The sequence below is a fragment of the Falco peregrinus genome, chromosome 2, assembly GCF_023634155.1.
Source record: "Falco peregrinus isolate bFalPer1 chromosome 2, bFalPer1.pri, whole genome shotgun sequence".
Lineage (NCBI taxonomy): Eukaryota > Metazoa > Chordata > Aves > Falconiformes > Falconidae > Falco > Falco peregrinus.
Window position 1 is genome coordinate 47575650 of NC_073722.1, and position 26561 is coordinate 47602210.

At 37.9% G+C, this 26561-nt stretch overlaps 1 protein-coding gene across 4 annotated transcripts in view; it reads right to left on the reverse strand.

Moving 5' to 3' along the window:
• Positions 1-26561, reverse strand: part of ZFYVE28 (zinc finger FYVE-type containing 28) — a 165978-nt gene that overhangs the window by 24922 nt on the left and 114495 nt on the right. For 2 of the 4 annotated variants that reach the window (XM_055796707.1, XM_055796706.1), the window contains exons 8-9: positions 19348-20712; positions 8802-8906 (exon numbers count right to left, since the gene is read on the reverse strand). In XM_055796707.1, the coding sequence (XP_055652682.1) occupies positions 8802-8906; positions 19348-20712 (1470 nt within the window). The remainder of the gene's footprint in view (positions 1-8801; positions 8907-19347; positions 20713-26561) is intronic. The other 2 variants (XM_055796709.1, XM_055796708.1) reach the window with 1 other exon arrangement.

Sequence of the window (26561 nt, forward strand, 5' to 3'; positions counted from 1 at the left end):
TTCCTCAGTAGGGGGATTTACTTTTCATACACTGCAAGACTTGCAGAAGCCCCTTCTTAGCTTCTTTTGCCCCACTAGAGATGTGCAATCTGACATTGCCTGCTTAAAACAAGAAATTTGGCTAGTGGGATTAGCCATGTATTCTAAGTGATATCTTCAGTCAGAAAAAAACACTGAGCACGAGACTACTGAATATGAAATCAACAGCAACAACTTCTGCTCCACACCCTGGCAGCTTCTGCAGCTGCCCACTCTGCTGGAAGAACATCTTGAATCCTTCCTCAACTCTACAAACCTCAAACTGAAGAACATTCTTGTGGTACTTACCACGCTGGACTTCTCAAAAAAATACAGCTGTTAAAATAGCATCTTGCTGAACAGATCCTCCATAACAAACTCTACCAAGACAACTGGCTTATTCAAACTCATTAGCACTCTGCCCTGGGTTTTCAGAATGCAAAGATACTGTATTCCAAATCGGAATTAAAGTAAACAACATTGCCAGTGCAGGATTTAGCAGCTTTAACAGTGCTCTGTCCCAGACAGCTTTTTTGTTCTTTATAGATAAAATTTCTGTAAGAGTGCATACAAACAACTTAAGAACATTAATAATCAACAGGGCTGCCTTCTAAACATCAAAATTTATGTCAGATACTTACAAGTACAAGGTACTACATTTACTGTTTTTCTTAAAATTTAAACCAAAAAGGGATAAAACCTGCAAGATAAATATATGGTAGAAGTCAAGAAAACAGAACTGAAAATATGAGTTAGAATATCGCTTAGGTTCTACTAAGATTTTCTCAATTCCACCACGACTTCTTTTTCCTGACACTTCCTTGTAATCAAACATGGATTATAAGCTTTCAAATGGTCACTCACACTGCAAAAGGACAAATATGAGATTAGAGCACAGAAATGTTTAAACTTCAAAAAATATCCAGTGGTAGAAAAACTGAAAGTGAAAACCAGAAATAGTATAGCACATATGAAAAAATGGTATGTAATATCAGCTCTGGTATCTTATACAGGGATAGCAACACATCAGTCCCAGCTTTTATGCCTTATCCAGAACTTGATGCAGGATAGACAGAACCTGAATACCTGATGCCAGATACAAACACTTTCCAAGGGTAAAGAGTCCTTTCATATCTCTTCATCAACATCCTCTGCAATATGCAAGCAACTGTTCTGTATGGCATAGCAAAAAGTGAATTAATTTAGCATCCAATTCCAGCAGACACTCTCTTGAGGTGCAAATCCTGTGTGTGGCAGAAATGGAGATGGACAAGCAGCACTGAGAAACATTTTCCAGCAAGAGGAACTCTGAGAGATGGGAAACTTATTAGCACAATGTTTTCATATTGCCTCCATCAGTTTCCTCAAAAAATACAAAACCAGCTGAAGCATTAAAGCATCCTAGGGTCTAGGAGAATCCCATTGGAATACGGTATCCAGCTGTGGGAGTCAAAGCTAAAATAAACTAATTAAAGTATTAGGTGGAACCTTAATATTTTAATTAGAGAAGAAAGCTTTCTCTTAATTTTTCACCTTCGATGCCACTGTAAGTATGAGGAATTCCTCTTTCTTCCTCCAATAAAATTGTGCTTTTACAATGTATTTTGGTTTTAGGTATTGCCAAAAATTCTGCAAAAACTGCAGTTACTGTAGTGATTTGAGTTAATCACACACAAACGCAAAACTCCCAAACATGCTATTCTAATGATTTTTTTTTTTTGGTTTAAAAAAACCAATCTGTAAAATAAAATCTTATTTCTGAAAGCTAGTGATTTTAGTTCTGTTAGTACCACAGGGAACACCAAGTGACAGTCAACAACTGATTTTTACATATCAAATTAACACAATTATAAATGTCGCCACATCACCGAACCCAAAAATTAAAAGTGAGCTATGCAGAAACAAGAACAAACCATTATTATCACTTCATGTATTATTATCACTTCATGTCAGTCTCCAGCCACAAGATATGCTTGATATGCCAGCTGGAATACAGTCCCCAAATGGCAAATTTTGGGGTGTCTACCAATTTTGCTAAAACAGACTTATTGTTTCTGCCACCAATGCTAGTCAGCGTAAAAATATTGCCCTATTTCACTTTTTTAACACAGAGAACAAAGTATTTCATACTTAATTTACTTCAACCATATCACACATTTTAACACCTCTAAATACGAAGTTTATAATTTTAATTGGAAAAGGCCAAAGAACTTAGAACAACTGAATTTTCACTCTCCCACTGTAACAAGCACTTGTTAACAATTAGTTCACACAAGGTACCTAGGTTATTCCTTAAGAAAATAAAATCTGCATCAATTATATATTACTGAAGACGAAGATACACATATAATATACCCAAAAATACTTTGTGGAATTTCCTAAAAAGAAACTATAGCTTTGAATGCTGCACCATTTGGAGAATTGATTTTTTTGTGTGTGTGTCTTGCAGGGCAAAGACCACAATAGGCATGAAACACAGCAAAAAGATTTCTGGCAGTGAAAAACTAGAGACATCTGCTTCAGTCACGTATGCCTTGCTGACTAAAATCATAAGCAAAAGCTGACCGACCTCATCAGCGCTACTTTTTTGTTTTGTTGGTACTGCTCAGCTGGCTGTTGGGGCAAGGGATTTAGCAGCAAAGCAAGAAGACTGTACACAGCAGCCTGTTTATGACTGTATTAATATGCATATTAGTTGCCCTTACACTGCTTGAGTACAAAACAGCAAAGACTCTGTAGAGTCTGTACAAAACAGCACAGACTCACAGTGCCTAAAACATACAGGCTGCAGTTCAAAATGATTAGCCAGGAGAAGTGTCTATACTGGAAGTAATTCTGATTTGCTCAAGGTATAAAATCCCTTCTCTTCCCACAACTTTTGTCACTGAGCTCTTTATTTCCACGATTCCAATAAGGTTCACATAAAGCCATTACCACCAGCCCTTTTCTGGTTATGAGAAGTCTTTCCATGAAAAAGAGGTCTACAGAAAAAAAAAGGGAAATAAAATCTACAGTAACTTATTGATCAAAACAAAGATGACTGTACCAAACATTAATGCAGAATTAATTCATCATTTTGCACAGCTTAAATATAACCCGATCAAGTTAACAATGGTAAAACTGCAAGACAGGAGATCTGGAGACATGGCTGACCAGGTAGACTGTGAAACATCAGTTAAAATACATTGTTAACTTATTTGTTGTCCTCCACACTATAATCTACAAGATCCCTAAAGTAGTTGTGATCTCTTTGTTAAAACCCATGGGCATGTAATTTTTGCTGTAGCTTTGATAGCACAGCTCTGGACCACGAGTTGAAAGAACTGCACTATCCTAGTATAATACACAGTCCTAGGAAAAGATCAAGTTATTTTTCCTTCCTGCACCCTCTTGGAGGTACTGATTCCTACTGATGAAAAAGCCTAGCATAAAACCTAGTTTAGTACGTAACTGTCCACCCATAAGAACTTCACTTAAGTCTGTGAGAAGGGCAGGAAGCAGGCTCACAGGCTGCCCTCAGAGTTTCACATCTATGGGTTTTACTCACACTGGAAGCCTCTCACAAGTGGGGGACCCCCAGGGATCAACTGGGCCTCACACTCTCCAATGTCTCCCTAAATGACCTGGGTGACGGGATTGAGAGCACCATCACCAAGTCTGCTGACACCACACGGGGTGGTGAGGTGGATGCATCAGAGGGAAAGCCGTCTTACCGAGAGCCCTGGACAGGCCGGAGCAGCGGGCCAGCGAGAACAGGACAGAGTTTAGCAGAGACGAGCGCAAGGTCCCACACAGGGGACGACACAACCAAAGGGCCCGGTACGGGCTGGGATCTGCACGGGTGGGGAGCGGCCTTGCCGAGAGGGACCTGCGGGTCCCGGTGGGCAGCGAGCTGAACAGGAGTCAGCAGTGCGCCGCTGCAGCGGCAAAGGCAAATGGGCTGCAGGGACATTGCTAGCGGAGGTAAGAGTTGCGATCGTCCCGATCTACCAAGCGCGTGTCAGGCCACACCTGAAGTACTCCTGTGTCCAGTTCTGGCCTCCACAACCCACGAGAAGACACAGACAGAGTGGACAGGCTCCAAAGAAGGGACACGAAGATCACCAGAGGCTGTAGGATGTGCTCTATGAGGAAAGGCTCAAGGAGTTTGGTCCTTCCTCCTCGGAGGACAGAAGGCTCGGGGGAACCCCATCACAGTTTTCCAGTACTTAAAAGGTGGCTACAAAAAGAATGGAGGCTCTTTCTTCACAAGGAGGCCCACGGAGAGGACAAGGGGCAACCGATACAAGTTGCACCAGGAGAAGTTTCACCTTGATATAAGACAGAATTTTTTTTACGCTGAGAATCAATCACTGGAACGACCTCCCCAGGAACTTGGTAGAGTCCCCATCAGCTGGAGTTCTTCAAGAAGCAGCGGCACAGGGTGTTAGATAATCCCATCTAGGCTCCCCTTCCCTCAACAGGTTGGGCCAGATGATCTTTTCAGGTCTTTTCCAACCTGGACTATTCTGATTCCATGAACTGACTGACAAGGTAGCTTCAAACAAATTCCTGTGAAACAACCTCTATTTTTGAAGCAGGTAATCAAAATTTCATCTCATCTATACACTAAGGTAACATTCCCTGCCTTGTTTCACACGCGTTTACACTAACAGGGACATAATCAAAGTAAGAAATAAGGTAAGCAATATCCTTCAGATATATCCAACCAGTACACGACCCTGGGCTCTGTCCACATGTACATGAACACAGATATTCTAACAAAAATAACTAGATAAATACCCCATCCTAATTGCTGGCAGAGTCTTGCTGTTTTGGCATAGACTTGAGTCACAAAACATTGCAGATAACTCCTTTCACAGACTGTAAATAACAGGCTAAAACTTCACCACCAATTTTTGTAAACGCCTAAAATAGCAGAAAAATACTCCACAAAACACCAATATTTAAGGCACAATGACATGTCTAGTGACCAAGGAAGGCATCTATTGTATCATTAAGACTAGTTTAAGAATTTACTGTTTATATTTAAAGCTGTCATTTATCGGCTCATTGTAACCTTAAAATGAAGGAGTAGGCTTTACCACATACCCTAGGCAAGCAAATGCTTGAATACAGATTCAGCAGTTATTTCTTCCTCCCTTGCACTGTCTTACACCAAAAACTCCAAAGAGGCTTGAAATCAACTAATTATAACTACACTGTTCTTTGGTTGTGTCACTTACTTTCCCCTTGTCATTCCCAGAACAACTTCTCTTGCCATATTCCAGATCCAGTCTTTCAAAGAACTTAGGCTTGTTCTTGGCTTTAAGCATATCAAGTCATCTCATTCTGTTAGCATATGAATAGCCCTCATTTAGGTTTCTACTCAAATTAATGGCTTTATCAGGATCTTGACCAATAGTTCATATGCATGTTGAAAGCTGAAAAATTCCTGCAATTTATTTTTTAAAACTACTGATTTTACTGCTTCCAACATTGAAATGGCTAAGATTCCAGCGGTGTATTTTATTAGCTGCCTATTTACAGTTCACTAAGTTATAGGTATATTAAAAATGGTTCTAAAAACTGAATTCATGAAAAGAAACCATTAAAGTAATACTGCATGGATTGTTTCCTGGAGCCAATATAAACAATGGACTAATTGCCACTTCCCTGCTGTAACTACAAACATCTAATTTTCACTCAGGCCAGCAGTATTATTCCACAATCACACCAATGTAAAAAACCCCTTCTTTATACTCTTCTGAGTCTGCACAAAACCACAGTTTCTCTGAAACTTTCAAAAATACATGGAATACATTTATTCCTTACCAAGAAAGCTGACTACTGACATGGGCATCTCAAGTCTGGATACTGCTTAACGAACGTCTTGCAAAAAAACACTTTCCAAACTGAGCTGAACATCTAACTTCTTGACCATCAGGCCTCTGCGACTAGAAAGAGGAACTTTCTACACAGATCAGGTACCAGTGAAATAGTTAACCCTTCCTTGGCAAAACCATTTGAGAAGCCCCCTTTACCTTTTATTTTTTCTCCAATTTTGCTCAAGGTTTCTAGAGCACAAGTTTTTAAATGTTTTTCTAATGACTCTGTGAGCACAGTTAGTAATCAAAGTATGTAACCATAGTCCCCATTTAAGATTGAAAAATCTTTGGCCCATATGCATTTCAACAAATGACACGCTTAACCAAGGTTTCCACTTTTCTCCATTGATTCAAAAGGGAACCCTTCAGCAACAAACCTCTTCATGTAAGTATATCAGTTTGGTGCCTAAAACTAGGTGCAATTAATACAGCTCAAAAAATTACACAGCACTGGTTGATGATGGAAAATGTCTAAGGCAGTAAATCACAGGCTGATTTGAAGCAGCCGCCTTTAACAGGTCCCAAATGGTTCCTACAATCCTAACAGCCTTTTCCTCCCGATAAAAACCAAAAAGGCAAACAACGACCCATGAGCTGAACAGGGCTCCAGAATCTGAGTGGAAATTTGCTCCCTGATTCTCTATTTGGAAAACAATAAATGTATACATATATAGAGCTCCATATACACAATACTTCATTGTTTCAAATCCATTCTATACTCTAGTATACACTAGTAGTTCACTCAACACACTGTGCTACTCTGGCTAAGCTGGTTTTGCTACCAGAACCAAGTTGTTTCAAGGCACTTGGGTATTTCCACAACATGCTGCACTCTAACAACATGACTGTCAGCCTCAGCACTGATTATTTAACAGCACAAACAAGTTGTTTATAATCCACAGGAGGCTGTAAGGCCAAATAAATGCATTTCAAGAATTCTATGGTTAGCTCATTTTTTCAGATAAAATAACAAATGCTACACTTAAATTTCTAATTGCTGTTAAGTGAAAACAGCAAGAAAATAAGTTAATAAAAATGACATATTTCAGAGGAAAAACAATCATAAAAGAATTTAGGTATTTTGGATATGCATATGACATCAGGGACAACTTAGTTATTTCTGAAAATAATATTTCGGAGAGTTTGTCTTTTCAAGGAATACACTTGCTGTTGTATTTGTATGTTGTATGATACAGCTCTAGATAACTTTTCAATAGCCAAATAAAACTCTTCAGATAATAAAGATAAAATCTTTAAAATAAAAGATAAAAGATCAGGGGAGTCCTTTAAAAATAACTTATTCTAAAATGTTATACAAATAGATGTACTAAATATTACATTTTTATGCACACAGATCTAGGCACATATTAATATGAAGCAGCCGGACTTCTGAGCTTTTTTTTCCCCCTTCTTTTATTTTATTAAGTTGTTGAAAGGAGTTTATAGACTTCTTTTAAACTAAGTATTTCAAAAGGGGAGATGTATTGGCCAAGCAGGCACTTATCTATTTATTGGAGCATAGACTACAACAGCTAGATCTCTAGTAATACCAATCAGATACAGAAAAATAGGCAACTTGGACTTCTCGCATGACACACAAGGATGATACAAAGCTGTAGTTCAGTGCACAAGAGCAAAAATGTGCGTGTACAAATACTGCCTTATAAATCAAACAATGTAAAACAAAATTTGAAAAAAGGGAAAAGACAGATCTAATTTAGCTAAGCATCGATACAGTGGCAACTACGACACCAATATACAACGGCAGTACCGTAAGGCCTTGAGAAGAGGTGGTGCACCTAATGAAGACTTACTTACTCTTATTGCTCCAGCTGTTCCTGAAGAAAAACTGAGGTTTTCTACCGTCCAGACAGCCCTGTGTGAAACAGTCTTTGATGTATGCAGCATGTAGAAGACTGCAACTGTTGCATGCAGGTATATTAAGTTTTGTTTCAAGAACCATCAAGCGGAAATATATTTAAAAATTAAAACAATGAAAAACAGTTTTAGTTTTATCTTTCTGTCCTTCTTATAAAAATATGAAACAAAAAACCTGAGCCCAAAGATTGGCACATCCTAAAAATATACATATATGTACTATTTCCTCTAACACTATTGGAAAAAATATTTTACCCTCTCTTTCTATCCCCAAACCTAGACAAATTTTGGAATTCCTGAAGTGCTGGGAAGAGATAAACAGATGAAAAAAGGAGAACAAGCGGCAGTGGAAGATCTACTTTGACTGATATAGTGGTCTTTCAGTCTGCCTGTACCACAGTAAAAATGTTATTGCATACAACGTATGCAGTATATCACATACATGCATGTTATGCAAATACTGAAAAAAGCAAGTAACTCATACTTCTGTTTTAGTTACATTTTTCTGCCCTAAACTTTATTGCTCTATTATTCTCCTTAAGTGCTCTGAACAAAAGTAAACTTAAAACTCTCGTGCAGTTTCAGAAGATGAGAATATAAACTAGTGTGCTTACCCGTTTTGGCCAACACCACTGTGGAAGTTAAATTACTGTTAACTGGAACGTTCCCCTTATTTTACTATGAGAAACAAAATGGAAAATCCATGTTTTCTAGAAAAAATCAAAACCTACTTAAGGCAAACATTTGGTACTTTCCAACCTAAAACCTGAAGTGTCTCTTAAGACATGCTGTATAGAGAAATAAAAGGGAGATCATGGACATATCTGAATCCATTGCTTTATGCATTCAAACTTTTCTGTAAGTAGTTGTCTCAGTTGCCACAGCACTGAAGAAAACTGCTAGGAAAAAAAAGCACCTGCTGTTCAAAGGAAGAATACTTAGAAGTGTTGCTGTCACTTGATTGTTAATTCAATGAAAATTTTTAACCAAACATAACCCAATACCATCTGTCAAATCTGACTGAAGTGATGTTATTACCTCAGAGCGTATATGCTGGAGAGACTACATGTAGTGACAGAAACACTCTCATAGTCACTGCTGGAGATGGAGCTGAGGGGGGAATCACATAAGCCATCCTGAAAACTGAAAAAACATACGGAAACAAAATGAACTGCTGAAGCGAACAAAGGTAAAAAACAGCACTGTGTAACTCATGGCTTGTTATGGATTATACAGAAATAAAGAGTAAACTGGCAGTTGTATTTTTGATCTTCAGAAAATGATACAAACCCATCCTGTTTTCTTCTCAAAAGCACAGACAATTTGGCAAAGTCAGTGGGCACAGATCTTACAAAAATCTTCGGTTTAGTTCATGCCATACAGTTAAAACATTCAGGAAAGAACCAAGGACCCTACATTTTCATAGGGTATAGAGGGAATAGTGTACTCATGCTGCTAAATATGGTTTAACATTATAAGAAAGACATAAAACTGAAATTTCATAAAGTCACTGGTGTTTAAGGCCAAGACACCCGAAACAATAAGCTTCAAGAACTTCTGAAATATTGTGTAAAGTTTGACCTATGTTTCCTTCCAATGGGAATGAAATAGTCTCAGAAAGCAAAAAGCTGACTTTTCAGTGAAGGAAATAAAGATAATACACCTAACCCTATCCTTAAATTTACTCGGTCCCTACATGTGTACCTCAAATTTTGTGATTTAAACCAACAGATAAGCAGGAAGGAGCAGTCCCATGGCAAACTACTGACACTTTGTTAGAATAAATCCTCTAGCCGCTAAGTAAAAATATATGAATGGTTTAAATGAATGGCACACAACTTCTCTGGTATCCCCGAGCTAATGAAAAGCCTTTAAATAACACGTCATTTTAGATCTTACATCACATCAACATAAACTTGGATTAGAAGATTAAAAGTGGTTTCATAAGCCCTACAGAACTACCTTGGAAAAAACAATTTTTTGTTTCAGTAAAAATTTACTGCTAAGCTACTGGAAATTCCACAAGCTGAAAAAAAATTATACTAGGTAAGAAAATGCATGATCTTGAGCGGAGATATGTAAGTTGTATTGCTTCTAGGCAGTGCAGAAGAATCATTTGAGCCTGCTGAACTGAAATGTTCAGTCAACAGAAATCTTTAGACAATACACAGAGAAACCGAAGAAGTAACTTTAGTTAAAAAAGGTGTAGTTATATAGGTCAGGATTATTTAACCTTCATTCTGCACAATAACTATCAGATTGTTTAATGCTCTTTTGATTCGTAGACATACGCAGGGTCCATCTCCAAACCAGCTACATTCCAAATTATTTTCTTCTACCAACTAGAAGTCTCGAAGAATGCTTAAGGGGAATACTTCAAAGCAGTATACAGAAGGTATGTGCTCTAATCCCACTAAAAATAATAGGATTTGCTTGCATACCTCCCACTAATCACTTGGAAAATGTACCCCTTCATGTTCCTCATTTCTGAATGCCAATTCGAAAATAAATCTCAAGTGTACTACGCTTTAGTTGAAAGGAGAGCCATCACAACTGGAAAATAATTTTATCAGACTTGAACAAAAATCTATTTAACTTTCATTCATTTTATGTAATTTCCCTTGCTAATTCTGCTCATTATGAGAAGATATATGCATTTAAACAAAGGCTTATTCTTTTATAGCTCATCATCTTTACCCATCCAATCTTACAATATGGTCATGCTTCTAGTATGTACTTCTATCTGTTTTATAGCAGCTAAATTATATTTAAAAACATTAGCATGTGATTTCATAGCATGATTGAACAGGTGTGGTGGTGTGATCCCCCCACCCCTTTTAGGCTTAAGCAATAGCCACCAGTGGCAGTCGCAGTGGCTGCACCCAGCTCAAACAATAGCTAAGGGCCATAAGTCTTGCTCAACAGCTGAGGGCTAGCTGAGCATGCACCAACTGAAATACAGCTGGTACGCAAACATGGCTGTTAAGTCAATCACCTTATTTCATAAACAGAGGACAGCCTGGAGCCCATTGAGCTCTCCTGCACAGCAGTGGCTCCATGCCAGGATCTTCCCTTGACTAGGGATGCCTCTCAAGGTTACTCCTCAAGGCTGAGTCTGATACTCTGTGAGCTGGGAATACGCGTGCTGAAACTTTGAGATCTTAGCTAAGTGATAAAAAGGGTTGATTGAACATACATAATCCTTTAGACATCAACTGTTGATCAAGCCTGGAACTAAGTCTGGATCCAGCCACACCTAGACTGCTCTCTAGGAAGCAGATAAGAACCTTAGGGGTCCTCTCAACCTCATGACTCAATGGGAGGGCCTCCCCAACAGTTTTGTCTGACCCAGTCCTCTGTGCAGTAAATACTCAAGTGTACCTTGCCATACAATCTTGTTAAACCACTGTCGCATTTACTGTTGAAGTTCAACTCACTGGCTTCTATCAATAAAACATACTGTTGCTTCTCTCTTGCAAGTGCATCACTTTATGTAACAGCAGGACAAGCTGTCTTACCAAGGTGAAATGTATTGTTCAGAATAAAGTAATCTTTGTACAGCAGGACCAGGAAACAAGAAGAACTAGCAAACTCAGCACCTTCTTTTACCCTTCTCTCACCTCCCCACCCATTTCCAGGTTTTTCCAGTGTAACAATCCTGTCAGCTGATTTAGGTAGTAAAAGTTTTTCTGAAAGATGTCAGGTTTGCTGTCTTTCAGTGCTTTCTGCAGAGCTCTGCCTGATATATTTGAAATCCATTAAAAATATGTGTTACCAACAGCATATGAAACACAATTATGAAACTACTTAAAAACTTAAATTCAACTTTCTTAGGTTCTGGTTTTCTAGATTGTTTGTTTTGTTTTAAATAATTTGAGGTTTTCAGCTCTTATACACAACACAAAGGGCTATCACTTTTGATAAGAACTCAAAGATCTCATACATTTTTTGAGAGTTAAATGCTCTAGGCTAAAACATAACCAACAAACCATAACCCTAAGTACCATCTCTCTATTAAGAGCAGTTATTATTTATTGTCAAACATTGTCCTAGAGTCATGAAACCACTTTCTATCCTGAGCTAACTTTGTGGAGTGGACAGTCCAAGCCAGAAGGCAAAATAACAACGGTGGCACAGAGTGCTGGACCCTTGATAGTAAACCTGATGAGTAACTTCTGAACACAATGGTACACAACCAGCTTACATTATCAATGATCTCAGTGGTACTTCTATTTTCATCTTCACAGATGGCCTCTGACCAGCTCACAAGCCTCATCTCAAACCTCTTCCCCATGATACTTTTCCCCTCATTTGAATCCTCTCTCACCTCTAACCAGTCACTATCTGCATAACTTCCTCTCATCAGCTCCACCATCTCATCTCATTTTAAGCCTTGTCTTAACACGGTGTGCCATTCTAAACTGCATCATAAATGCCTTCATTTTCCACGACTCCATCTTTTACTTGGTGCCCAAACCTGGCCATGCTGAGCTGTCTGCTGATTTCAGGATTAGATAACCATCTGGTCAGTCATCATTTGGCAATGTAAACTGCTTGGACACACTAGACACAAACCATGCTCACAAAAGTTAGTTTATTGTAATAAACGATGTGTAGATTAGACAATCACAATGTGTAAACATTTTTCTCACTCCTGTGTACCAATACATATCATATTTTTGAACCAGAAATAACATATATTATTTACAATGTTTATTTCTGGTTAATATTCAAGCTGTAACTCTTCAGATAAGAAATTCTGTGTTTATTTAGTACCAAGAAATAGGAATGCAATAATGATAACTGTTATATACCTTCTCAGTGATGTACTAAATAGCTTCTTAAAAAAACATAACAAAAAAAAGACTCCTGACATACTCATGGCATTCCTTCTCAGTACACGCAGACTACTAAACTCTTTGTAGAATTTCTTCTCATTAGTGTCTGCCCGAAGATTCTTCTCTGCTTTTCTAAGATGCTGGTACTTCCCGAGCTGAATTGCCCTGCTTTCCCCAACTCTCGATTCCTGTTATCAGCTGATGGCTTAGCATGCATGTTCATTAGCACAATTATAAGAAGAGAAGGCACGAGCATATAGACACATTCTATAGCTGATAGTAGCTAAACCTTTCTTCCCACACCAGCCCACAGGCAATCTGAACTTCACCACATCTCATGCTCATTTGAAATTAATGCAGTGTTGTATTGGGGTTCATAGGACTGTTTAAGCTGTCTAAGGTGGCAAAAGTTTGTTTCATTTGTGAGGTCTTAAATGCCTACAGTGATATTTTAAAAATTACATTCTAGCATGGGATAAAATCATTATCCATGCTCACCAAAATAGAATTCTTCAGCACTTCTGATAAAAGCAGAGGACAAAAATTTGAGGCAACACAAGCAAAGTGACACAGGGTGATGTGGCTGCCACTCTTCATGGAATACTGGCAGACTGAACTAACAACCATTTAATTAAAGCTGTTGGCCATTTTTGTGTAACTATTGAAATGAAAACAAACTGAAAACCACCTTTATCCTGGCTTGTGAGCTCTTTTCCACTGGAAATGTGTTTCTAGCCCCTCACATGTAATTAAACCTCCGGCTGTTTCAGGGGATGGTTTCTTTATGAATGTTACTACTTGCGTTACAATTTCATTCCATGTTACATTAATTAATATGGCACAGACTTTCTCTGTCTCACTAAAGGAGAGCAAACTCTAAAGCCTCATGCGTTAGCTACACTGAATCCACTCAAGTAAGTGGCTTTTAAAACTGTTTTACCTACTATATTAATTTCAGGAATCTCTATATTAAGAGTTAATGCAGTTCATTGCTGCTGCAGTGGATGTATGGACCTAGTAAAAGGGAAGCTGATATACAACAGACACCTTTTATTTGCATGGGCTTTGTAACAGCACTTAGGTGATCAGATACCGCACAAAATCAGCATTCTACAGACAAGGTCAAACACTGCCACTATAAATTTGAGACTTGTATTGTTAAAAAGAAGGGAAAGTGGGACTGAAAAAAATATTTTATACTGAATCTGAATTTGGCCAGTTACACAACAAAAAGAAACAGAATACTAGAAGGGGAACAGAGAAATTTTAATCAACAGCTAAAGGATTGCTTAAGGGAAGTTTTGCAGTTGAAAGGCTGATATTTTGTTCCCAATCAACTCTTTCCTACTTGCTGATGAGAAGTTTTCTTAGTCCTGAATAGCTAGTTAAAAGAGTAATCAGTACAAGACACTAAGCAGACATGTTTTTGTTTATGTGAACATGCACAGCTGTCCATTAATTTCTATGGAAAAGGCAACTTTGCAATGTAAAAAGCACACACACTTTAAGTTTTACTGTGATGAGAATATTATAGGGAAAGCATAAACTCAAGACATTTAATGAAGTTAATTTGCATTGCAATATCAATTAATCTAGTTCAGATAAAGGAGCACTTGTAGAATCAAATGCTATAAACTAAAAGACAAGCTAGAAAGGTAATGTGCGTGTGTGTGTTTTATAAATGTAAATGCTAGCCACCCCAGAAATACAAATGTTTTTCCATGCCTTTATAAAGGTGGAATGACTTATCTTAAAGTTGCTGTACTGAGAATGTGCACATACATTACACGTTGCTAAGGAGTGAATAAAATACAGCCAGAAGAGGCAAAATTAGAAACCAAATGTATAAAACAGGTATTCATCTTTTTACAAAGTCATTCTAATATGTGAGGAATTATAAATTTAAGTATTTCACAGTATATACTATCGTAACATATAACTAAACAATATATACAATTTTAGACTACAGAATTGCAACGCTAAGAAATGGGACAACTTGAATACCAAGCTGGAGAAGAAAAAAATATTCATCTTGTTCTAGAATTGCAACACAGATCAGCAAACAGCAAAACACGCTTTTCAAGCATGCCTTATTCCTCCTCCTCAAAAAACAAAAGCATATGGTGAAATCTTCTATTTTTTAAGCCCCCACAAATAAATGTGAACAGCACCAGCACCTAACAGACAACGGACACAGGTAGAGCTTGCAGAAAGTAAGAAGGTAACAAGTTCTCTTGGCTACCAGTTTCAGCTCCTTTTACCAGTTCTCAGGTGCATTGTAAAAGGCTTCATCAAGAATACATTCAACAAACAGATAAAGAGCAAAAAAAAAAAGTATAGTTTAAGCTAGACATAATAGATCTGCAGTGGAAAGGAGAGAAACTATATTTAAACCCCCTTTTTCTTTATCAGAACTGCTTTAAGGTCAATATGAAGATAAACAAACATACAAAAGAACCAGTTATTTAAGACTACAATGTGAAAACAATAGCATTGCATGACAATATGAAACAAAGTGCCAAACTTCATAAAACATGTAGAAGAATCAGCAGTTTTACAAGGACTCTTCAACTCTGGAAAGAACAAAAAGCCAAGTATTTCCAAAACACCAAAAGACCACAATCTTCATTCTTCATAATGTTCTTACCCCTTGGAAAAACCAGGCAGAATACTACGACAGAATGAGCATTTAAAAAAATTTGTATAGTTCGCTTCCAGTTGAAAAGAAGGAATACTAGATACAGATCTAAAACTTGGTTTTGGTGCTACTTATTTTTTTTACTCCCGGTCTTGCTGTTAACTTACGTTCTTTTTTACCCCCAAAACACCAAATGCTGCTTTGACATAGTTTTCTCATCTTCTGTGCTATACTTAGATTGTCTCCCCCCTTGAACAGTTTTGTTTTGCTGCATGAGAGCCTTTACTAATCACATTGTCCCTTCAGCAGATCAGATAAAGACTACATCTTTGCTAACGCTTTTCTCATATATGCATCTCATTAATACTACTGTACAAGACTGTGCCCTTAGTTGTTTTATGTCTTTCAGATACTTACAGGCAAATAATGGAGAAAGACATACTAGCTATGACTTAAAAACCAACGTAGTAAAGACATGTCAATACCTAAATCTTAAGCAGAAGAGTATATAAGCTCTATTTTAAACTCCACTGAATATCGAGGCTAACTAGAGAAGTCTGAAATACTAGGTATTTCAGATTTAAGGATTAATTACAGTACACCTGACTGGATCATTGAAATTATACCTATGTCATATTGCATAATACAGGAACTGATTTACTAGAAGAAACAGTTTGTGCCATGACAGACACATTTGACAGCTGCTTGACTCTGACAAGGGAAAGAAAATTTTCTCCTCTAGTTGGTGACTTACAGTAACCAGAAAGTAAATACATTTTTCAGTTTGATGAATGAGCATATCCTGCAGCTATTCCACGTATATCAGATTGCTTATTGTTCTAGCTAATGGGTCCATCATTCTGAAAATAATCTACTGTCTCCAACATTTCCCCTATGGTTAAGTTGGCATTCACAAGCATGTTAATAGGGAGCAGTCGACGAAGCCTAATGTGATCTTCCAATTTAAAAATACCATTGAAAAGCAGTGATTAGTCACTGCCCAAGCAGCATGAGTAAGAAAAGGTCCTCAAAGTTCTGTTTTGTAACTGAATTATCTCTTTTAACGATAACATGACTAGTGATTCAGAGGTAAGAAACAAATCTATATATAGATATATGAGAAAACTAGGGATCTACACATACAGATTTTTTTAATGTAGTCCTCAGTAGATCCCCAGCATCTCTCTTTCACAGAATATACGGAAGGACTATATGAGAATGCTTCCAAATAAAGGAGCAACAACGTAGTAACAAAATGCCTCCATCCCTATTTCTCCACTTCTGCAAAGATTGAATATTTGCCAATTAATAACAAAGGTACCGTACTCTTAATAATGAAAAGAGAAAATTAGATGTAATCGACAAAGTAACTGTGGAAGAGGCTATGGTGAAAACAGGTGAGACCTACTACCTTGTTAACAAAAATATTCAAAAATATTCACCTAAAAGCTTTAGGAGAGCTGAAGAATGGATCAGATTAATTAACCTCTCATTTAAAACCTCCTTGATGCCTGGAGTTTAAAAGGTGGCAATCTCTAAAAACAGAAAGGACTCCAAGGGGATTCAAACAACTCCAGCTCTGTGAGCCTGATGATCGTACCAAGCAACTGAACAGAATATATCAGAAGCTAAAACAGGTAGCCAATAACGAGAAGGTCTGCCTGAGAAGTAGTAACATGGCTGCTGCAGAGGGAGCCTCTTGGAAGTTCTCTGAAGGGGTCAAGAAGCTTGTGAAGAATGGTAATTTGGCTAGCATCCTCTGAATTTCCAAACAGGTTCTGTCAAAACACCTCACTGAAGACTTTCAAGAAAACTAAGGTGCTATAGCATAAGAGCAGAGTCCCAAAACAGATAAATAATTCTTAACCATATATAGGGAGGAACTGTTAAAGAACCACTTCTCAGAAGAGCAGGGTGCCACTGCTGAAATTCTTTAGGACCCTGGGGGTTTTGTTTTCACATACGATCTGCAAAAACAGGGCGAGAAATGAAGTCTGAAAGGTCGCTACTGGTGCAAAATTTTTTAGGGTAGTAACAATAACAGCAGACTGAAGAACTGCAAAGGATCTTAAAGTCTGAATGACAGGTAATAAAATGGCAACATAAGATTCAACTGGTAAACATAGGGAGAACAATTTTACCATCAGATATAGAATGACAACATCTGAGCTCACAAACAGGATCTTAGGGTTTTGGCAGGCAACTCAAACTCTAAGATCACCACAAGGTAAAAACTCCAAAGTGAAATAATGGGAGCCATTGGAAAACGAAGAGAAAACTATTATGCCACTGTGCAAATCCATGGTTTGCTCCTATCTTAAGTGTAGTTCTGATTCACTTATCTCCAGAAGGAAACAGTGTAACTGAAAAAAGTTTAGAGCAAGACAAAAGGAATGATCAAAGCTACAGATAACTCCTGATCAAGTAGGCTGTGACTTCTCCAACCTGAAAAAGTAACCACACAGACAAGTGTGACTGAGGTCTACATCACAACCAGCATGGAGAGGCCAGGCAGGAACTAGGAGTCATTCAATGAAACTATTAAGAACCAGGTCCAGAGCAAACGAAAGGATACAGAGGTACACAGACATACAGAACTGTGTAAAAGGACAATTCTCATACAGAGTTTTTACACAGTATTAACAGAGGCTGGACAAACATGTGGAGAAGAAGTTATTACACCCACAAACCATGGAAGCTGAAAAAACAGCTTATATATATAATTTTATTACCTTTTGCAAACTTGTTCTCACAAGTTTCGCTTAATATCCTACCCAGGGCAAAAATTATTAGACAAATCGCCCGAGTTTTGTAAACAATGTATAATTTATCAGGAGTCTAATCAAACATACAATAATTACTTATAAGCAATATTCCACTAAGTGTTGCCAAAGCATGAAACAAAGGGATTTGTGAATTACTTCTTAAAATGAAGTCCATTCAGAAACCCTGCTGTAAGGCCTTGAATATGATACTTGAAGCCTAAGACTGCAAATACTCAGAATAATGAGATAAATAAAACTACCTACTCAAAAGTTGAGTTTTGTGCACACGAAGTTGTGATGTACACAAGAGGAATTAACTCCACTGTAAAAAAACTCTTGATTCTTTTTCTACTACCAGTAAAATATTTCATAATTCAATAGGTCTGTTATTAAAAAAGTGTTTATTTCTGTAGCCTTCATACTGTGACAATGCTTCATGGTTCATGCTATCCCCCACTGTGTTATCCTGAACTCTATACACATATAACGAAGAGAGATACTGCATCACACACATGATCTCCACAGTACTGACACAGTGAGGCACAACAGAAGGTAACTGTCACGGAAATACAGAAAACAACAACAACTTCCTTTTAAATTCTTTCCCCTGCTTTATGATATTAATACTTCAGGGAAACTGAGGACTTTACTCACTAGGAAACAGGTTATCTTCTGAACAGTAAAACAAAATGACGTCTTGTTTCCTACTGATGCGTATATGATCCCTAACGTCTAATCAAAGTTGAGCTGAAGCATGGCACTTTAATACAACTATTATTATGGTCTCTCCCTATCATCTAGTTCCTTATTTCCATTAAATATATAGCTGCTTCTGCACTCTATTAGGCTCCTTCAGCACAGAGGCATTCACAAATACATTTGTGCCCCCAGGCTACATTATCAGATCAATCCCATTCCCTCAAATGAAGCTAGGTAAGATGTGTTCAGATCCCAATTTAATCCTGTGCAGTGACACACAAGTTCACTTTTCATTATCTGCCAGCCACTTTTCCTGCAAAACAGCAGAGTACCACAGAGATAATGACCTGGGTAACATTTAGCAGCAATGCACTCTGTTACATTAAACTGGTAATGTAACATTGATTTCAATGATGTAGACGCCATATGATTAAAATCCAGGTGTTCTCCACATGTTTTCTGAAAGAGATATAATTAAGTCAAATAAAAAGCTACTTGCATTAAAAAAAAGAATATTGATAAATTCCTTAATCCTGCACCACATATTTTCTTTAAAATCAACATTATACACCAATCACTGAAGTACAGGAATATAGGAACTTCTTTACAAGCAAATTTCTACTGAGACATTAAGCGGCTCTTACCTTGAACTAGATCTTGACTTTACATCTTCCTTTGCTGTCCTCTCACTATTAGCATCTTCATTGGTGTCCAGTTTTTTCTCACTTAGTTGTTTTCTCTTCTCCCACTTCTGCTGCTGATTTGAGATGCTTTCTGCTTCTCCCTGTGAGTCATTTTCTGCTCCTACCTGCGAACCTGAGGAATGTGCCAGGCACTTAGAGGAGACTGGCAGGTTTTGCTCTTCCCTGCCCAAGTCTCCTTCTGCTAACAAAGCAGAACTTTCGGGTTTTAATGTTTCCTTTGCAGGGACTGAATTGTCCAAGTTATCTACATGGTCCATTTCCTTAGACTTTACTAATGTGTATGAAGCATTTACTACACCTCCTGCAGAATGTTTAGTCTTTAAACCTTCAACACTGTCCTCCCTGCTGTCTTCACAGCTGCCACAACACACACAGGAATTAATTAGACAGTTTGTGGCAGCTATACTGAGTTTATGGGATTCATCCTCCTCCTCATTTGCTAATGGATTAGCAGATCCAGGAACACAACTAATAGCTGCTTCTGGAGTTGTTACTGGGGATTCTGAGCTAGAGGGAGATTTAGGATTGAATATTACAGTAGCAGATATTTTCATTCCTCCTGTCCTGTGAGCTATCACTTCCGCCATTTCTGCGTCATCAGCGTATGCATCCCAGCCATTGAGGTACAATTGCGAGTCCGGACCTTCTAGACAGCTGCATGAATTCTGAACTGAAACACCAGATATCTGTTTGCTATCTTCAATATTGTTATTATTGCTTAAGTCACTTTCAGCATCTTTTAAAAGCACAGTTTCCTCTGTCTGGTGGCCATTCTCGTATAGCAAAGCATCTCTATATTGCAGGTTCTGTTTTGAATCATGGCAAGGGTTATTCACCCAAGCAAAAGTATCACTTACTGAATCCAACCCAGCAAGAGCTTCTCCTGCTCCATCTAGGTCATCCATAAAAAATACTCTGTCGTCTTCATCAGCTAAATTGTCAAGATGGTGTCTTGTTGGTGAAGCCTCTGTGCTAGAACTATTTCTTAGGCTAGGCCTGTGAGCTGGAGATTGACAGATGCTTGGAGGGGAAAGCAGAGAAGACATTTCATCTCCAACTCTGTGTACCATCCTGTTCAGCTGTTCCAGCTCCTGTTCATCATACTGCATAGAACAAGCCAGCTCAGCCTCTGTATTTTCAGCTTTTGCTGAAAGCTCCTTAGCAGGCAAAGTCGCAGCTATGCCTGGTGTAATGACAGAGGGTGCTTCAGGATCTGCTCTGACTGGAAAATCCAAATCTTGAGAGATGCAGAGGTTACGTTCTAGTGTGTGCAGTTCATCCTCAGTTAATGTCTGAAGTAGATCCCTGAAAATAGAGAAATACACACATCATTGTGCATTTACAATCATAGGAGGAACTGACCTTACAGATCTTAAAAAAGCTTTTTACTGTTAGTACAGAAAGCCAGAACCTGAGGGCACAGAGTACTCTCAGCTGTGTAACTCAAGGTGCACTTGACATTCATATTCACAACATGTGATTGCTGATGCCTGATTTTGACATCATTCATGCAAATACAGGGTACCAAATTACTTAATTCCTGCAATGAAGACCCAAAATAAATCAAAACATGCCCCAAAATGGATCTTTCCCCATTTACATATAGTGTTACCCACAGTTAGATATACTGTCATTTTAATTTAATTCACAAATTTGACTCTGATTAGCAAACTGATTTGCTATCCTTTATAGTAGATTCTGAAAACTGTTCTGTAAAAAGTACTGCCTAAGTTTTACACCATTAAATAGTCAGATAAAAAGAATATTATAAAATACTAATATCACTTCTACAACACTGATGTCTTGGAAGCCTGTTCACTGAAACCAGGATTGGAAGTTGGTTCACTCCTGCGTCAAATATGTAACTATGCTGGTTTTGGCTGGGAGAGAGTTAATTTTCTTCATGGTACTTAGTATGGGGCCATGTTTCGGATCTGTGCTAAAACCAGTATCCATGAGACAGGGATGTTTTCATAAACGCTGAGCAGTGCTCACACAGAGCCAAGGCCTTTTCTGCCTCTCACCCTACCAAGTGGGTGATGGGGTGGGGCACAAGAAGCTGGAAAGAAACCCAGCTGGGACAGCCCTGCCCCACCTGACCCAAGGGATATTCTATATTATGGGACATCCTGCTCAGCATATAAAGTTGGGGGAAGAAGGAGGAAGGGAGGGAACATTCGGAGTGATGACATTGGTCTTCCCAAGTAACCAGTACAGGCAACAGAGCCTTGCTTTCATAAAATCGTTTAGGTTGGAAGAAACCTTTAAGACCATCAAGTCCAACAGTTAGCCCAGGTCTGCCAAGTCCATCACTAAACCACATCTCTAAGCACCACATCTACACTTTTTTAAACACTTTCAGAGACTGTGATTCCACCACCTCCCTGGGCAGCCTGTTCCAATGCTTGACCACCCTTGCAGTGAAGAAATGTTTCCTGATTTTTCATGGAGGTGGCTAAACACCTGCCTGCCAAAAGGATTCCTTGGTTTGCTTTGCTTGTGCGCATGGCTTTTGCTTTACTTATTAAACTTTATCTCAACCCACAAGTTTTCTCACTGTTACTCTTCCAATTCTCGCCCCTATCCTGAGGAGAAGTGAGCAGGCAACTGTGTACTGCTTACTTGCCAGCTGGGGTTAAAGTACACCACTCAGTCATCAGGGAGTTAAGCTTCTGCTTGATGTTAAGAATCAGGCAGGCCTAAAAAATTTACATATTTACTAAACCACTTTTTCTAGAGACATGCAGCATTCTCCAGCTTTATCAAGTGTCCCCAGTGTTGCAGTTTCAGACTACGAGCACCTAAAACCAAAACATAAGAGCCTCAAATAACAGTTAAGTGATTTATAACTTTAAAACAAAACCACAGACCTAGCAGCACTTAATTTTAGGTCTGAGTTTTATTTACACTATGCTTCTCAATTAGAAACCACATATAAAAAGATCCTGTCAAGAACTGCTGTCAATATTTTTGAAGACCACCAAGTATATTTTAACATAAATGAAGGGATAGGAAAAGGAAGACCTTCAGCTTAAAGAGAGGCTAGAAGTCCAGCACTCCACATGTCTTTAGAGATCACTGGCTAGCAGGTGACATACAGCTGGCATAACATCAACATCATATTAAAAGAATTCCCTTAAAGGAGTAACTTCAGTCTGAACAAAAGTACCAAAGAAAACCCCCAAAGAAACATTCAACACACATCACATGTTGATTTCCAGTCAATGACTTGCATTCTTAACTTGTTAACTCAAAGACCACATTTTTCCAAGTACTATCACTAAAAGACCACAATGCCCCCCAAAATACATCACTAGTATCTGACTCATATATCAGCCACCCTGCAATTTTAAAAAGGTAACAGTTTAGATAAGCATGTTTAAGCCAGAAAAAGTAGAGAACATACAGTTTTGTAGTTATGTACATTCCATACAATTAACGTTTAATTTTTCTTTGAAAAAATCATGCTTTTATATGAGTTATATGACCCTGAAAAAAAATCTAAGCCGACAGAAGTACCTTATAAGAATAAATGCAACCTTTTCACTTGTTTCCATGTTCTCTAATAGAGAAGTCAATAGTTCTTTAAATCATTCCATATGCGCCTTTGAGTCCAAAGTTTGAAAATGTTTTCCGTTATAAATGAGTAAGAAAGGGAAATAGGCAATTCTTTGTTAGACCCACTTACCTAGCAATACTGATTTATAACTTTACTATCTGGCATACTAGAATATTTTAAAATACATTCCTTTTAGTCTACCAAGTATATAATGATATCACATCATTACTCAGACATTTATTCAAATAGTAATGAGTGTTCTGTAAGAAATTAAGCATTTTAACATCACCATAAAACCTGACAAAAAATAGTTTAACACCAACATATAATATCTGTATTATTATTATTTTTGAAATAATAACACCAATACAATCAATAAAAACATAGAATAACATGATTTTTTGCCATGAGGCTTTGTACTTAAAAACACTTGGTCAGTTTTTACAGAAGTGCTGTGATGTAGCAGTTTATAAGCAGAAACAAAGTAATGCGGAATTTTAAAAATGGCTGGAGTTTTAGTTTCAAACACCACAACTGAGTAAGCACACAAATGCAACAGTGAAGGTTTTAAGCTTGCCTCTCACTTAAGATATTAAAAACGTAATATATTTTCATATCCATCAAGCAGAAAAGCCTGTCTCTGATAAAAGATTCTAAGAGCGAGCATAAGAACAGGACAACACAATGATCTCTGCTGAGTGCATCCTACTGGCTTGCAGCAGCCTGTAGCTCACAATTTCTGAACTAAGGCGGCATCCTCATGTTCAACAATCCTCAGTGATCTTTTCTTGCAGGGATGAAAATGTGCACACCAGTAAATGACCAACAGTTAACTGCTTAAACATCAACTATTCCTCTCCATACACCAGTCATACCCTCTTCTCAAAACATGTAAGATAAGAATTGGCAACTTTTACAAACACAGACTATGCTAGCAAGATTCATAGGAATTTGCTTTCCACCCAAGCACATCAGCGTATCTGGGAATGAAACGGGCCTAGTAAAAATATAAGATAGAATATTCCGACTTTCTGCATCTACTCTGGGATTTTTATTCAGGCTTCAGAACATCGCATGGCAGGACCCAGGATTCCTGGATGTCTGAGTGGCCAGAGCTGCTCTGCTTCCTTTCTGAAGACACAGAGAACCTGACTGCACAGACCTATCTGATACCAGTTTCACATGTTTACTGTAAAGGAACTGCTGGAAATATGTATTTACTTTACACTGACCAGCCTCATTGAAATAAGTAATGAACTCTTTGTTTCTGCCCATAACACCACCTCAAAATTTAAGAGCAATTGTGTGCAGTTTTGAGAATTAATAAATAAAGCTTGATTAAAAAAAATAAATCAACAAAATCAGCTGACAGTCCTTATCTCTTTTAAGGTCAGTCAGGTCCATGGTGCCTTGCAAGAGTTGCTATACATAATCTGTTGGATGACACATGGTAGTCCACCAGCCCTGTTATTTCAGTAGAGAAACAATCCTGCTTTAAATTTCAAGGAGATAAGCTTATTTTCTCAATTCAAACACCAGAAATTTTGTTATTAACAAATACAGCTTGTTCTAAAATAGGATCAGACAATTATCTTCCCCTCTCTGCATAAAAAACCCTAGACTCACCAGGCTGTTTTAAATACAAGCTTCCTTGCAAAGTGACAAATGTTCGGTCAACAGTTATCTTTTTGCTATGTTGTGTACTAGATTATACAAGATTCACTGCCAACATTAGTAACAATTTTTGTTACTAATTAGTAACAATTAGTGTTGTAAAATGCCTATGTAGATATTAAGAATTAAATTAGTGTGAACCAGTATATGGAGAGAAACATCAAATCTCACTACTGAAAGTTTAAAACTAAGTATCAGGCATCATTATTAAACCATCAGTTTCAATTAAGCCATAGTTAATTCCACCCTTCATTTCCTTTCTGCTGAAGCATCTGTAACTCATCACTGGATCCTAACAAGTGCTGCACACATATGGAAAAAAATTTCTCCCTCTGTTTTCATTATTCAGAAGCCACAGGTAAAGACAGCTTCTGCAATACACCCCAACAGCAGCAGTGCACTTCCTTCTCACAGAGACTTTAGAAAACACTGAATTTAAAAAAGGCACATGTTGAGGTTTCACTTGTTTTTACTCTTTTTGCAATAGTATGACAGGAAGGCAATCTAGCCTTGAAAATATCAGGGACATATTTCTTCCAGTGGCAACAGCTACTGGAAGAAAAACAAGGCATGCTCTTAAGATGTACTCCGCTTGTAATGAGCAGCAGTAGAAATTTACTCTGCCTATTGCAAAACCAATAAACATTTTACTCTTCTGCCAGTATGTAGGGTGAAGAAATTCTTCAAAAATCCAAGGATAGATGTCCATTTGAAGACAAAATTTGGCTAAAGAGTGGACAGGGCCACAAAAACACAAGTGAACTGGTCTTGCACATTCTCCAAGCCTCTTTCATTAACCCTGCTCCTATTCTGACTGGAATTCTAAATTTCCTGTTTTCAGAGAACAGCACCCCTGTTATTGCCAGCCCGTGCTTCAGTTCATGCTCCAAACACAGCATAAACAGCTGCCTTTATGGAACTGCCACCAGAAGAACATGATGCAGGTACAGGAATGCAATTTGCATCCTCCTGCTTTTGCAGTGCTGCGCCAAGTCCCGCACCCTCTGATTCTGCACCACTTGATTTGCAATCTGCCTGATTTTGCACCACTAAAATCTATAGGGACCCTGTCATCTATTGTAATAGTCCAGAAACAGACACCAAACAGGCAAGCAGAGGGCTCTGAAAAAAGGGCAGAATTAAGGAGTACTGTGAAAACCCATGTTTCCTCACCTCAAAAACCTCTGTAAAGTAGCCTCAAATGTATATATAGTATAGGTAATATTTTATCACAAGGACGTTCAGGTGACAGGCATGTGAATTAAATATCTATGCATATACCCGATTATATGTTTTGTATGCTTACCAGGCAGACTACAGTAGTTTGTTCTTTTAAACTAAGACGTTTGAACCATTTTTGCCAGAGAAAATACTACTATGTAATTATGCATTGGTAGATGTACAATATACCAATGCTGATGTTTTACATCTAAAATAAAAATCAACACAAGCACCTGGCATAGGTATTAACTAAAACTTTCAAAGTCTTCAATTGCTGCTCAACCACACCAAAATCTAAACAAGAACACTTACGGCTTTTGCTCTGAGAGTCTCTAGTCTCAATTGTTTTGAAAGTTGCCAGCCACCAGTAGGGCACCAAAAAATTTCCCAGCCAATAGCTATTCTTCTCTGCTAGTTCTGGATTTAGTTAGGTGGATCTATATAAATACAGTACTTATCATTGCCTTTAACAGGAGGGAAGTTTTATGATAGTACACCTTAAAAATTGCCTGTAATCCTACCAAATAATCAGCTGTATATTTGGTGTTACTCCATGAGTTAAAATATTTTAGTTGGCTAAAAAGTTATAGAGCTTTGCAAAGAAATTTACCGGGATGTGATAATATTCTGCAGTAAGATGTTGTTCTATGTTGTTACAACAGAAACAAAACTGCAATACAAGAATGTAACTATTTTAACA